We start from the raw sequence: 13,243 nt of genomic DNA on the forward strand, positions 1-13,243 counted from the left end.
CAATAGACCAGATAGATTTAATTGATATATATAGGACATTCCATCCAAAAACGGCAGATTACACGTTCTTCTCAAGTGCGCACGGAACATTCTCCAGGATAGATCACATCTTGGGTCACAAATCAAGCCTCAGTAAATTTAAGAAAATTGAAATCATATCAAGCATCTTTTCTGACCACAACGCTATGAGATTAGAAATGAATTACAGGGAAAAAAAACGTAAAAAAGACAAACACATGGAGGCTAAACAATACGTTACTAAATAACCAAGAGATCACTGAAGAAATCAAACAGGAAATAAAAAAATACCTAGAGACAAATGACAATGAAAACACGATGACCCAAAACCTATGGGATGCAGCAAAAGCGGTTCTAAGAGGGAAGTTTATAGCTATACAAGCCTACCTAAAGAAACAAGAAAAATCTCAAGTAAACAATCTAACCTTACACCTAAAGAAACTAGAGAAAGAAGAACAAACAAAACCCAGAGTTAGCAGAAGGAAAGAAATCATAAAGATCAGAGCAGAAATAAATGAAATAGAAACAAAGAAAACAATAGCAAAGATCAATAAAACTAAAAGTTGGTTCTTTGAGAAGATAAACAAAATTGATAAGCCATTAGCCAGACTCATCAAGAAAAAGAGGGAGAGGACTCAAATCAATAAAATCAGAAACGAAAAAGGAGAAGTTACAACAGACACCGCAGAAATACAAAACATCCTAAGAGACTACTACAAGCAACTTTATGCCAATAAAATGGACAACCTGGAAGAAATGGACAAATTCTTAGAAAGGTATAACCTTCCAAGACTGAATCAGGAAGAAACAGAAAATATGAACAGACCAATCACAAGTAATGAAATTGAAACTGTGATTAAAAATCTTCCAACAAACAAAAGTCCAGGACCAGATGGCTTCACAGGTGAATTCTATCAAACATTTAGAGAAGAGCTAACACCCATCCTTCTCAAACTCTTCCAAAAAATTGCAGAGGAAGGAACACTCCCAAACTCATTCTATGAGGCCACCATCACCCTGATACCAAAACCAGACAAAGACACTACAAAAAAAGAAAATTACAGACCAATATCACTGATGAATATAGACGCAAAAATCCTCAACAAAATACTAGCAAACAGAATCCAACAACACATTAAAAGGATCATACACCACGATCAAGTGGGATTTATCCCAGGGATGCAAGGATTCTTCAATATACGCAAATCAATCAATGTGATACACCATATTAACAAATTGAAGAATAAAAACCATATGATCATCTCAATAGATGCAGAAAAAGCTTTTGACAAAATTCAACACCCATTTATGATAAAAACTCTCCAGAAAGTGGGCATAGAGGGAACCTACCTCAACATAATAAAGGCCATATATGACAAACCCACAGCAAACATCATTCTCAATGGTGAAAAACTGAAAGCATTTCCTCTAAGATCAGGAACGAGACAAGGATGTCCACTCTCACCACTATTATTCAACATAGTTCTGGAAGTCCTAGCCACGGCAATCAGAGAAGAAAAAGAAATAAAAGGAATACAAATTGGAAAAGAAGAAGTAAAACTGTCACTGTTTGCAGATGACATGATACTATACATAGAGAATCCTAAAACTGCCACCAGAAAACTGCTAGAGCTAATTAATGAATATGGTAAAGTTGCAGGTTACAAAATTAATGCACAGAAATCTCTTGCATTCCTATACACTAATGATGAAAAATCTGAAAGAGAAATTATGGAAACACTCCCATTTACCATTGCAACAAAAAGAATAAAATACCTAGGAATAAACCTACCTAGGGAGACAAAAGACCTGTATACAGAAAACTATAAGACACTGATGAAAGAAATTAAAGATGATACCAACAGATGGAGAGATATACCATGTTCTTGGATTGGAAGAATCAACATTGTGAAAATGAGTATACTACCCAAAGCAATCTACAGATTCAATGCAATCCCTATCAAATTACCAATGGCATTTTTTACGGAGCTAGAACAAATCATCTTAAAATTTGTATGGAAACACAAAAGACCCCGAAGAGCCAAAGCAGTCTTGAGGCAAAAAAATGGAGCTGGAGGAATCAGACTCCTTGACTTCAGACTATACTACACAGCTACAGTAATCAAGACAATATGGTACTGGCACAAAAACAGAAACATAGATCAATGGAACAAGATAGAAAGCCCAGAGATTAACCCACGCACCTATGGTCAACTAATCTATGACACAGGAGGCAAAGATATACAATGGAGAAAAGACAGTCTCTTCAATAAGTGGTGCTGGGAAAACTGGACAGCTACATGTAAAAGAATGAAATTAGAATACTCCCTAACACCGTACACAAAAATAAACTCAAAATGGATTAGAGACCTAAATATAAGACTGGACACTATAAAACTCTTAGAGGAAAACATAGGAAGAACACTCTTTGACATAAATCACAGCAAGATCTTTTTTGATCCACCTCCTAGAGTAATGGAAATAAAAACAAAAATAAACAAGTGGGACCTAATGAAACTTCAAAGCTTTTGCACAGCAAAGGAAACCATAAACAAGACGAAAAGACAACCCTCAGAATGGGAGAAAATATTTGCAAATGAATCAACGGACAAAGGATTAATCTCCAAAATATATAAACAGCTCATCCAGCTCAATATCAAAGAAACAAACACCCCAACCCAAAAATGGGCAGAAGACCTAAATAGACATTTCTCCAAAGAAGACATACAGACGGCCACGAAGCACATGAAAAGATGCTCAACATCACTAATTATTAGAGAAATGCAAATCAAAACTACAATGAGGTATCACCTCACTCCTGTTAGAATGGGCATCATCAGAAAATCTACAAACAACAAATGCTGGAGAGGGTGTGGAGAAAAGGGAACCCTCTTGCACTGTTGGTGGGAATGTAAATTGATACAGCCACTATGGAGAACAATATGGAGGTTCCTTAAAAAACTAAAAATAGAATTACCATATGACCCAGCAATCCCACTACTGGGCATATACCCAGAGAAAACCGTAATTCAAAAAGACACATGCACCCGAATGTTCATTGCAGCACTATTTACAATAGCCAGGTCATGGAAGCAACCTAAATGCCCATCAACAGACGAATGGATAAAGAAGTTGTGGTACATATATACAATGGAATATTACTCAGCCATAAAAAGGAACGAAATTGAGTCATTTGTTGAGACGTGGATGGATCTAGAGACTGTCATACAGAGTGAAGTAAGTCAGAAAGAGAAAAACAAATATCGTATATTAATGCATGTATGTGGAACCTAGAAAAATGGTACAGATGAGCCAGTTTGCAGGGCAGAAGTTGAGACGCAGATGTAGAGAATGGACATATGGACACCAAGGGGGGAAAACTGCGGTGAGGTGGGGATGGTGGTGTGCTGAATTGGGCGATTGGGATTGACATGTATACACTGATGTGTATAAAACTGATGCCTAATAAGAACCTGCAGTATAAAAAAACAAACAAAACAACTAATACTAAACTTTCATTGGGTTATTTGTATGGAAATATGTTAATATAAATGTTTCAGACATTACATGAAATTTCTAAAAATCTTATATTTGTATTTGTATGGAAATACGTATGGAAATATGTTAATATAAATGTTTCAGACATTACATGAAATTTCTAAAAATCTTATATTTGTATATGTATGGAAATATGTTAATATAAATGTTTCAGACATTACAGGAAACTTCTAAAAATCTTATATGTTCTGGTATAATGTTATAAGTAATAATCTTAGTTATTACGTTAAAATGTATATCTCAGAAATATCTAATTTTCTTGTCAACTGCATTATTATGAACTTTCATCAAATCTTTAACCATGGTCATTTTTAAGTCTTTTGTCATTTACAGACAGTTCTGGGTGTACTCTGATGATTTTGCAAATATGTTCCTATAAAAGGGTTTCATCTTCAAGAAATTCATGGAAAAGACTCTGACAAGTACAGGTTTCTGGTAACTGACTGTACTGCTGAAATGAATGAATAAGCATTTTCAGAACTCTAATGAAAAACTGATGAACTCATAAAAGTGGTAACAAAAGATCAAGATGAAAAAAAAAATTAATTACATGGGACTGAGTGAACTGATGAGGATGAGTATAATTTTTGTGACTTTCTGTCTGAATTAAAAAAAAAAAAATCCCACAAGGACTCAGAGGCAAAGAATATACAAATCAATTTTCACTGCAAAGTAAAGGAGCTGTTACAGTGGAGGATTACTGGACTGAATGTCAATATTATGACATAGTATGAGTGTGTTTCATGTTTGGTAACTGCAATCATTGTTGCTTTTGTTGTGGTCATCCATGTACAATGCTTGGTGTCAGTCTATTTATCTCTTGTAAAAATAAAATACAGTGTGTGTGTGTGGAAAAAAAAAAATTGAATATTGGTTTGGGTATTAGGTTCCTGTTGCTTCTATAACAAATTACCACATATTAAGTGTCTTAAAACAAATTTATCATCTTATAATTATGGAGGTCAGGGTCCAAAATCAGTCTCACTGGGCTAAAGTCAGGGTGTCGACAGGGCTGGTTCCTTCTGGAGGCTTCAGGGGCAAATCGATTCCCTTGCTTTTTTAAAAATGTCTAAGACTGCCTGCACTCTTTGGCTTGTGACCCTCCCTCACATCACTCCAAGCTCCTCCTTCCCTGGTCACATCTCCTACTACTGCCTGCCTCCCTCTTAAAAGGACCCTTGTGATTACATTAGACCCGCCTGGATAATCCAAGATCATCTCCCCATCTCAAAATCCTTAACTTAATCACATCAGCAAAGCACCTTTTGCTATGTAAGGTAATATATTTACACAGTCTAGGTTTTAGGGCATGGACATCTTTGGGGGTCCTTCTGTCTACCACAGTCCCTGAGACATTTCAGCGAGCAGAGCCCCACCTGCCAAGCTGCATTAGACACGCAATATGAGTGAAAAATAAACTTTTACGGCATTGAGTCACTAAGATTCAGGGGGTTGTTACTGATGCACAATTTAGTCCACATTTATACCCTGTTTCTTTTCTGTCGCCTGTCTATATTTTGAAAAAATTTTAAATAACTTAAAGTATTATATTACTATTTCCTGCATAAAGTACACTTTAAAAATAGTGTACCATAAACAATCTATGAGCAACCCAGGGGGGGTTTTTTTGGTTGTTGTTCCTGAACAAAAGTAACTTTAGATCTGTAAACTAGACCTAAAAATAAATATTGTACATATTCAACACCCAAAAAAAAAAAAAAAAGAACATAAAACTCTGCATTTTGTGCTGACTAAGCAACCTTTTTTATCAGTAATTTTCTCTTTTGACCGAACAGACCTATCAAGACTGTGTTCTGGGCAAAACACACTGATTGGTACTAGTTACGCTGCCAGACAGAGCTCCCAGTATTGGCTAGTCTATCCTGGTTTGACTGCTCAGAGCCCAGTGATCCTTGGTAAACTGGCAAAATCCACCTTCAAAGCCTAAAAGAATTCTGGACTCCCCAGGGGGCCCAGTCAACAAGCCTCTTTCCTACCAGCAACATCAGGAGGCTCCCAAGTTTCATAAAACCACAGATTTCATGTCAGCTTACTTCTCACAGGCCCTTTGCCGCCTTTCGTGCTGGCTGTTTCTTCATCAAACTTGGGATTGTTGAGCAAATTGTGTACTCCAAGAACAGCTGAAAGCAAAGATAATCAGTGAATAAACCTTAAGTTTGAGAAAGCATGTTAAGATGTCCACATTGTTAATTTGCCCCTCGAAGAACAATTCTTCATATCATAAAGATAAGTCTCTAGACCCTCTTGCCTTGCAAAGTGCATGACACATGTATAGTATGAAATAAGCTTATTAAAAAAAAAAAAAAGAAACCCTCCTCCCAAGACCACTAGCAATCTTCACATGTCTTTCTACATCTATACGTGTAGAATTATGTAGGATCTGAGGGACAATGGTCTCGTCACAGCTCCACACTGAAAATCTGCATAGACGTCCTAGTTAATTAAGTAGATTCATCCCTTATGTTTTCTCATCTGTAAAATGTGAACGTAGGACTGAGTCTAAGGATAGTTTAAGATCTAACATAATACAGACTATGGCATGTAGTTTTTCCAGAGACAAAGAGCAGAAAGATCATGGGTCTTTTTCAATGTAAGCCTCCCCATCTCTCCCATCTCTCAGTACCAAAAAGAGTGGTTCTTTTCCCATCTAGAACATCCCAGGGTGGGAAATAAGAGACGTCAACAATAGAAAGTCAGATAAGCAGGCTGAGATTTTTGAGTCTCTTGTACTACATGGAACTTACACCAGGGGGCAGTACAGTATGCAGGGGACAGCACTGGGGTGACAACACTGAGCATGCTCTAACTGCAACTGCCCAGCTTTCCCTCTGCTAAGGAAATTCCAGGTGAGAAATTACAGGTGGCCGCCTGGGCAAGGATCCCAGAATAGCCTGCCAACAGGTGGCAGAGGCGCACCTGAGCTCCTCATGCACTGTAATCTATACCTTAGAAGGAGGGGGGCAGCCCGTACAGCTGAGAAAGGGCAAATGTTCAGAACCAGCGAGTCTAGGGGTTTAGAGTGGCAGTCAGGAGCAGTCAGCCAGAGCTTAAATCCAAGCTCTGTCATGTACTATCTGTATGACTTGAGAAGTTTTTAAATGCCTCTGAGGCTCAGTTTCCCCATCTGTAAAATAGGGATAATAATTACACTTTACCTATTACAAACGTTAAATGACTTCCTATGTGTTAGATGCAGGTGCCTCAACTCCTGCAGTGACTTCTGAGAGGGGTTCAAATATGTGAGCTTAATATTGACCACTGATATCATCACAGAAGGAATGAAAATGTAGCTGAGATGGTTGGCATGCTATTAGAATAAGGCATAGCTGGTTCTCCTGGGAGGAAGGAGATTATTATTACTTACATATTCCAATATTCCAATGGAATAACAATGTGAGAATTCTTGCCAAAGCTGTGGACTGTTTCTCAAAGCACCTCTATCCTGTGAGGACCTAATGACCCTAATAATCCAAATTTTCATCCAATTAGTACACAAATATGCTGGTACATGCATGGAGTCTTTTTCGAAGGAAATGTAAGAAATGGGAGGGGACCTAGGAACGAGGGTGAGAGACTTTTCATTACATATTCTTTTGTACTATTTGGGGTTTTTTTTCTATCTGCACATATAACCAATCCACATAATTATTATATTGTTGCTATTGTTAAGAAAACTAGAAAAAATCAGCAGATTGGGCTGAATATGGATTTACTTTACTGGGGAAACGTAACAGTAAAATGGTCCTGTTCCATGCTTAGGCTAACAGAATCAAAACTGAACAGTGACTGTCGGGAAGAACAAGAAATTTTGTGATGGAAACGGAAATTCTGTGATGATAAAATGCCAAATGTGAAGCTCTTTAGAAAGCATAAGGGCTGTGTTTTATTAAGTTCTGAATACTCCTTCATATTTATTCTCTTTGATTTCTCACAGTAACTCTCGGATTTTGTAGGACAGGTACTATTTGGAGTACTTTACAGCTGAAATATGATTTTACATTTTACAGCTGAGATACAGCAAAATGTTTGCTCAGAGAGGTTTAAGTCACCTGCATCCAGCCTTATAGCTGCCTAATGGCTGAAGTCAACCTGGTATCACAGTAACAATCAATAGTTACACAGGAGCTCAAAGGCTGCTGCCAGGGGGGGTCAGTGCCCATCTGGAGGTCACAGAGCCAGACAGGAAAGTTTCCCAGAGCTGAGGACTAACCTGCAAGATCGTAGAGTTCAGTGTCAGAGGCGCTGGCCAAAGCTTCTTCCAGTTCTGGGTCAAGGGTCACTTTTTCTTCTTTACGAGTTTCTATGGGCTTTTCTTTGGGGATAAAGACTCTCCCTTTAAATCAGAAGAAAAACAAAAACCATTGCGTGCTGCTGCCTTGTTGTAGGGTAAGTGAACTAACCAGAGAATGTGCAGCTCTGGCCACTAAGAGCTGAAGCATTAGACCACTGCACATCTAACTGGGATTCCTTAATTTCTGGGATGATGCCAATATCAATAATCCACTATTAGAGGAAGGAAGGTCAGAGGAGGAATCCTGCATTCTGCAACACAGAGACCTGAGGCGGCAGAGAGGGAAACAGTGGCTCCTACCTCCCTATCATGGGCAGCACTGCCCTTAGACCTGGGCAAGAGGGGCCCTGCCATGAGCCCTTTGCTCTAGAGGGGCCCAACTCTGGTCTCTTCTGGATGCACACCCCTCCTCACTGCCTGCATCCCACCGAGGGAGGAGTCACGGGGACAAAGGGACATTCCCATCCAGAATACAGGCCACCTGCGAGACTATACCCCAGGCACCTGGGGCCCTGCAATTCCCTGCCAAAGAGCTCTGAACCTGTTTCCAGGGCCTGCATGAGTCCCTTCCCCATGTCCATCCTCCTGAAGGCAGGTCACACTGCTGGGGTGTGTACCCACGGGCCAACAGGATGCTGTCTGTGAGTGAGTATGGATGAAGCTTGGATATGTGATATGTAGGCTGGGGTGTTAGCCATGGTGCTTGAGGCGTTGGCAGTGCAGGATGGACCCATATCCCTATGTGGAACTCTTGGAAGTCCAAGAATATTGGCCTAGGTAGGAGGACAGCACATACTTTAACAGTTTGTTAGCTTTTAAATATTTATAAAAATGGCACATGGACTTCTATTTGTATTCTTGCCTTGGATCCTGCATATGGGGGGCAGATGCGTCCAAACAGCCCCAGGGGTTCCTGAGAGACAAACTGGTGATCCCCCTCCTAGAGTTTTCCTCCTACCAACTGAGATTGTAGGCAACGAGCATGCTATATCTAGGGTACCTGACTAGTGTAGTGACCTGGGGACACAGTCACCTTTCTAGAGCACATCAAAGTCAGCCTGACTTAAAAGGAAACATCAGGGTTGTCATATTTAGAGATGTGGAGTTCTGAGCAGCAACACACTGTGCTACCCAAATATGCACTCTCTGCCACCACCTCCCACTTCATCATCCTGTCAGGCTGATTCCATTTATTTTGCCCCCTACTCACTTCTGAATATGCTGAAATCTGTAGCACCACCACCACCGCCCCCGCAAGCCCAAACCTCTGGACTGATGATCACAGTTCTGGGAGGATGGCACATGACCTTCTCCTAACTTCCAGCCGGGCCAACAAAGCCACATCCCACGTGTGCAGTGGCTCCTCAAGGTAAACCCAGGCCACTACAGAGCCACCATAGGAGACCCCAGACCTACTCACACTCTTTTCCAATTCCTCCCAGCTTTGACTCTTGGTTTCCCTCTGTTGGAGCTGCTCTTACCTCTTGGCATGATCTTTGAAATTGGCCTCTTCCGTTTTGATCGTTGGAGGTCCCTAAAGACTCACCCCTCTATTGCTTTTCCTCTTTGTCACCTTAGAACAGACAGCTGGCTCCAGCTTCAGACAATCAGAACCCAAGCTCTTGCCAGGTCTCCTGGGCTAGCCTGGCCATCCCCACTCTCATGGGAAAGGAAAGGGTCATAACCCAAGTCAAGTACTCCCTCATGAAAACTCTCCAGGAGACTCCCCTGGTTACAGGGCTACATACTTCCTGCTGGTTTACCAGACCTTCAAATGGTTGGATACATAAACAGGGGCCAGGCAGAACTGGGCACCCCAAAGAGGCACCACTGCTGTGGTCAGTCTGGGCTATCCTGACCACAAGGTCTCTCTCACTGACCATCACATAAGCTGCCACATTTCCCAGAAAGAAGGGAAACAGACTGGGAAACAAAACAGGAAAATAGCCAGAGAATAGAAAAGGAAAAAAAAATCAAATCAATCCATCAATCAGTAACATCTCAGACAGTGAGGCTCCTCCCAGACTTTTGCGTAGCGTCTGCAGCCCGAAGCATTTTCTTTCTGGTGCCAAGATCTTGGATCCAGAGTCAAAACAGGGTTTCTGAGTTCCTAACTCCTGGTACCATTTAGGATTACTCTGAACACTAGGTGCACAGGTGGCCCAGCTATCAGTATTCAGGATAACTGCTACTGCATATCCATTCCTGGGGTCCAACTGAACGACAAGCTCTAAATGAATAATGTAGCCCAGCAACCTGAAGGCCCAGGGCACCTGGCATTCAGAACTGAGGCTGGGCAGTCCCTCTCCCGAAGCCCTCACCACAGCCTGCCACTGCTCCTGCATCACCGCTGTTCTTCCAGGGGCCCTGCACACGCCTCACTCTGATCTTTCCGCTCTTTCTGGAAAACTTGCTCTCTGCTCATTTAGCTCAATCGTGTTGCTTCTCAGCCTTCTCCTAAGCTCCCTGGTGCAGCTGTGCACCCCTTCTGTACCCCCACTTATTACTCTGACTGCTCCTGTACTCCTAACGCCCTAAGAACCATCTGTAGATTAATCTGGATCAGGAGGTAATACCTAATCCAGATTAATTAATCCAGGTAATTAATTAATTACCATAGCTGTTCCTCAGACCACTGCTCTGAGAACAGAAGACAGCAGCTTCCCTCTTATTATTCTTTCACTACCCTAATACTGGATGTTAACTGGGATTTTATTGAAGATTTGACATTATAATTTATTTTTCCCTTCACAATTAAATTAGTCTAACAATAACCGTGCTGCCATAGAAACAGCTCCATATTCCTACAGCAATCCTCGGTTATCTGCCCAGTTTGTCAGTGCCCAACTTTACCTTCTTAATAAAATGACATTATGAGTGGTGCACAAGCCATTGGATGTGCATGATTCAGCGGAGCCAGGAGGCTGCATAGAGAAGGCAGCAGCCAAGCGGCCGGTGCTCCTGCTCCCCGTGGCCACGGCACAAAAGCTCAGAGATGGCATTTATTCCACGTTTATCTAGTGCCTCCCCTGTGTCAGTTTCTGTGCCATGATGCAAGAGAGACACAGCCCCACTGTTAATCTCAGTCTCCTATGGAAAACACACAAATCCTAAAGTAAGTAAACAAAAGGATGAACTCTGTCACAGTGCTAAGAAAGCAATAAATGGGGTCTGTTTTAGACAGAGAGGTCAGGGAAAGCTGGAGGCCCTGACATTTAAGCCGGAGCTTTTAGGAGGTGAAGAACAGGGATGTGGGTCAGAGGGAAGAAGACCCTGAGATGGGAGAAGAACTTGACAAGTTTGGGGAACGAAGTGAGGAGAGTGGGGCCCAGGCTTAGTGAGGGTAGGAGAGATGCAGTCAGAGAGGTGGGCAAGGTGAGCTCTGCCAGGACCCTGAGGACCACGGCAATGATTTGGGACTTTAAGCAGGACTTTACTGACATGATCTGATTTGTGTTTTAAAAAGACCGTAGTTACTATGAAGTTATCAGGAATTCCAGTCGGATCTTTAGACCCAAGTCACTGCTTATAGCTGAGGAACCTGGACAGGTGATTGGTATCCACTTTTCCTCCAAAGAGGAGCTCAGGGTCAGGAGCTAGGGAGGAGGATTTTCCTTGTCTTAGTTCAGAGCTCACCCCCTGTGTGGAGAAACATCCCCTTATTCCTCAGGCCTTTCCAGATCTATCAGAGTGTTTCTCGCCGGACCACATGCTCCTTGAGGGCAGGGCAGGGTCTCATTCCCTGTGGTCCCAGCACATGGCACAGGGCTCTGCACCCAGGAGGTGGTTGGTACATGCTGGATGAACGGATGATTGACTGCACTGGCCTCTAATGGTAGCATCTAACGGAATAGAGGCAACGCCTCGACCTGGAGTAGACTCCTGCAGCTAGGAAAGCCCCGGGCTAAGAGGAACACGCCAATGCCGTGAGACCCTCTTTTAAGCCCGACGCTACTTTACACTTCCAAAACTGCTTCTTTGGGGCTTAAGATTTTTTTTTACAAAAGTAATGTGAGTACCATTACACTCTAAGTATTCAGTTAATTAGCTTACATATTCCTTTTTCTTTCCCCCTTACTCAAGCAGATTATTTTTATCAATTATGGTTACCTGCATGTGTTTCAGAAGCAAGATTCATACCTTTCTAATGACAATTTTCTTTCTTTTGAACTGGTAGCTTTTTTGTTGTTGTTGCTATTCAGATCTTTAATTTCTCTGCACAACACTGTGTTTTTTTAAAATTTTACTGAAGTATAGTTGATTTACAATATTATATTAGTTTCAGGTGTACAACACAGTGATTCAATATTTTTATAGATTAATTCCATTTAAAGTTATTAAAAAGAATGTTTATGTTTCCCTGTGTTGTACAATAGATCTTGTTGCTTACTTATTTTATACATAGTAGTTTGTGTTTCTTAATCCCATACCTCTGTCTCACCCTTCCTCTCCTCCCTCTCCCCTCTGGTAACCACTAGTTTGTTCTCTATACCTGCAGCCTTCATATTCTGCCATGGTTCTTTTTTTTTTTTTTTTAATTAATAAACTTTATTTTTTGGAGCAGCTTTAGGTTAGCAGAGGAAAGTACAGAGAGTTCCTGTGTCCCCCCTCCCCCTTCCCTACACTCACACCCTCCTCTCTAATGACAGCCCACAGCACAGTGTACATTTGTTACAACTGATGAACCCACATTGACATCATCATCACCCCAAATCTACAGTTTACATTAGGGCTCACTCTTGGTGGTGTACAGTCTGTGAGTCTGGACAAGTGTACACAGACATGTATCCACCAGCCACAGTTCTTTTTAATACTGAATCCAGTTCGTGGTCTTATTTCCCCCTTTCAGGTCAGTTCTGTTACTTGACCTTCCATGACAATACCTTAGGAGTACCTACATTCCCAGATGCTGCCTGTGGTCTTACCTTTCTTTTCTCCAGTGAAGGGCACAAAGTCTTCCCTGTCTTTCTGTTCTAAAGCTTCCTTCTCCAGGTACATGAGGAGGTGCTCGCGGTCAAACGGGCCGGTGGCTGCTTTCTGTGTCTGGTCTTTCTGTCGAAATCCAGCTGGCAGCAGTGCGCTCTGACAAGACAGAGGCGTGAGCAGGAAGCAGGGTGTGTGCCTGACTGATACCTGTTACCTCCCCTACCCCTGCTGTGTATGGGGAGATGGGGGATGTGGGTGTGAGCTGTGGGCTAGGGCTCTGGCATATCTTTGAGGCCCCACCTGCTCTAACATTCTGTGCTGAGACGGGGGCTCCCGGTGAGCTCAGGCAGAACACACATGGCTGCAGCGGCCTGTCTCCTGCAGCTGCCTTCTAAGAACGTGGTAGCAAAAGGCCAGCCGCCCTTCACG

At 41.8% G+C, this 13,243-nt stretch overlaps 1 protein-coding gene across 3 annotated transcripts in view; it reads right to left on the minus strand.

Moving 5' to 3' along the window:
- The window catches only part of TMOD2 (tropomodulin 2), a 60,792-nt gene that overhangs the window by 32,455 nt on the left and 15,094 nt on the right, over positions 1-13,243 (minus strand). For all 3 annotated transcript variants that reach the window (XM_057544206.1, XM_057544207.1, XM_057544205.1), the window contains 3 exons: positions 12,814-12,970; positions 7,808-7,930; positions 5,631-5,717 (listed from right to left, as the gene is read on the minus strand). In XM_057544206.1, coding sequence (XP_057400189.1) covers positions 5,631-5,717; positions 7,808-7,930; positions 12,814-12,970 — 367 coding nt within the window. The remainder of the gene's footprint in view (positions 1-5,630; positions 5,718-7,807; positions 7,931-12,813; positions 12,971-13,243) is intronic.

The sequence above is a fragment of the Balaenoptera acutorostrata genome, chromosome 3 (genome assembly GCF_949987535.1).
Source record: "Balaenoptera acutorostrata chromosome 3, mBalAcu1.1, whole genome shotgun sequence".
Classification (NCBI taxonomy): Eukaryota; Metazoa; Chordata; class Mammalia; order Artiodactyla; family Balaenopteridae; genus Balaenoptera; species Balaenoptera acutorostrata.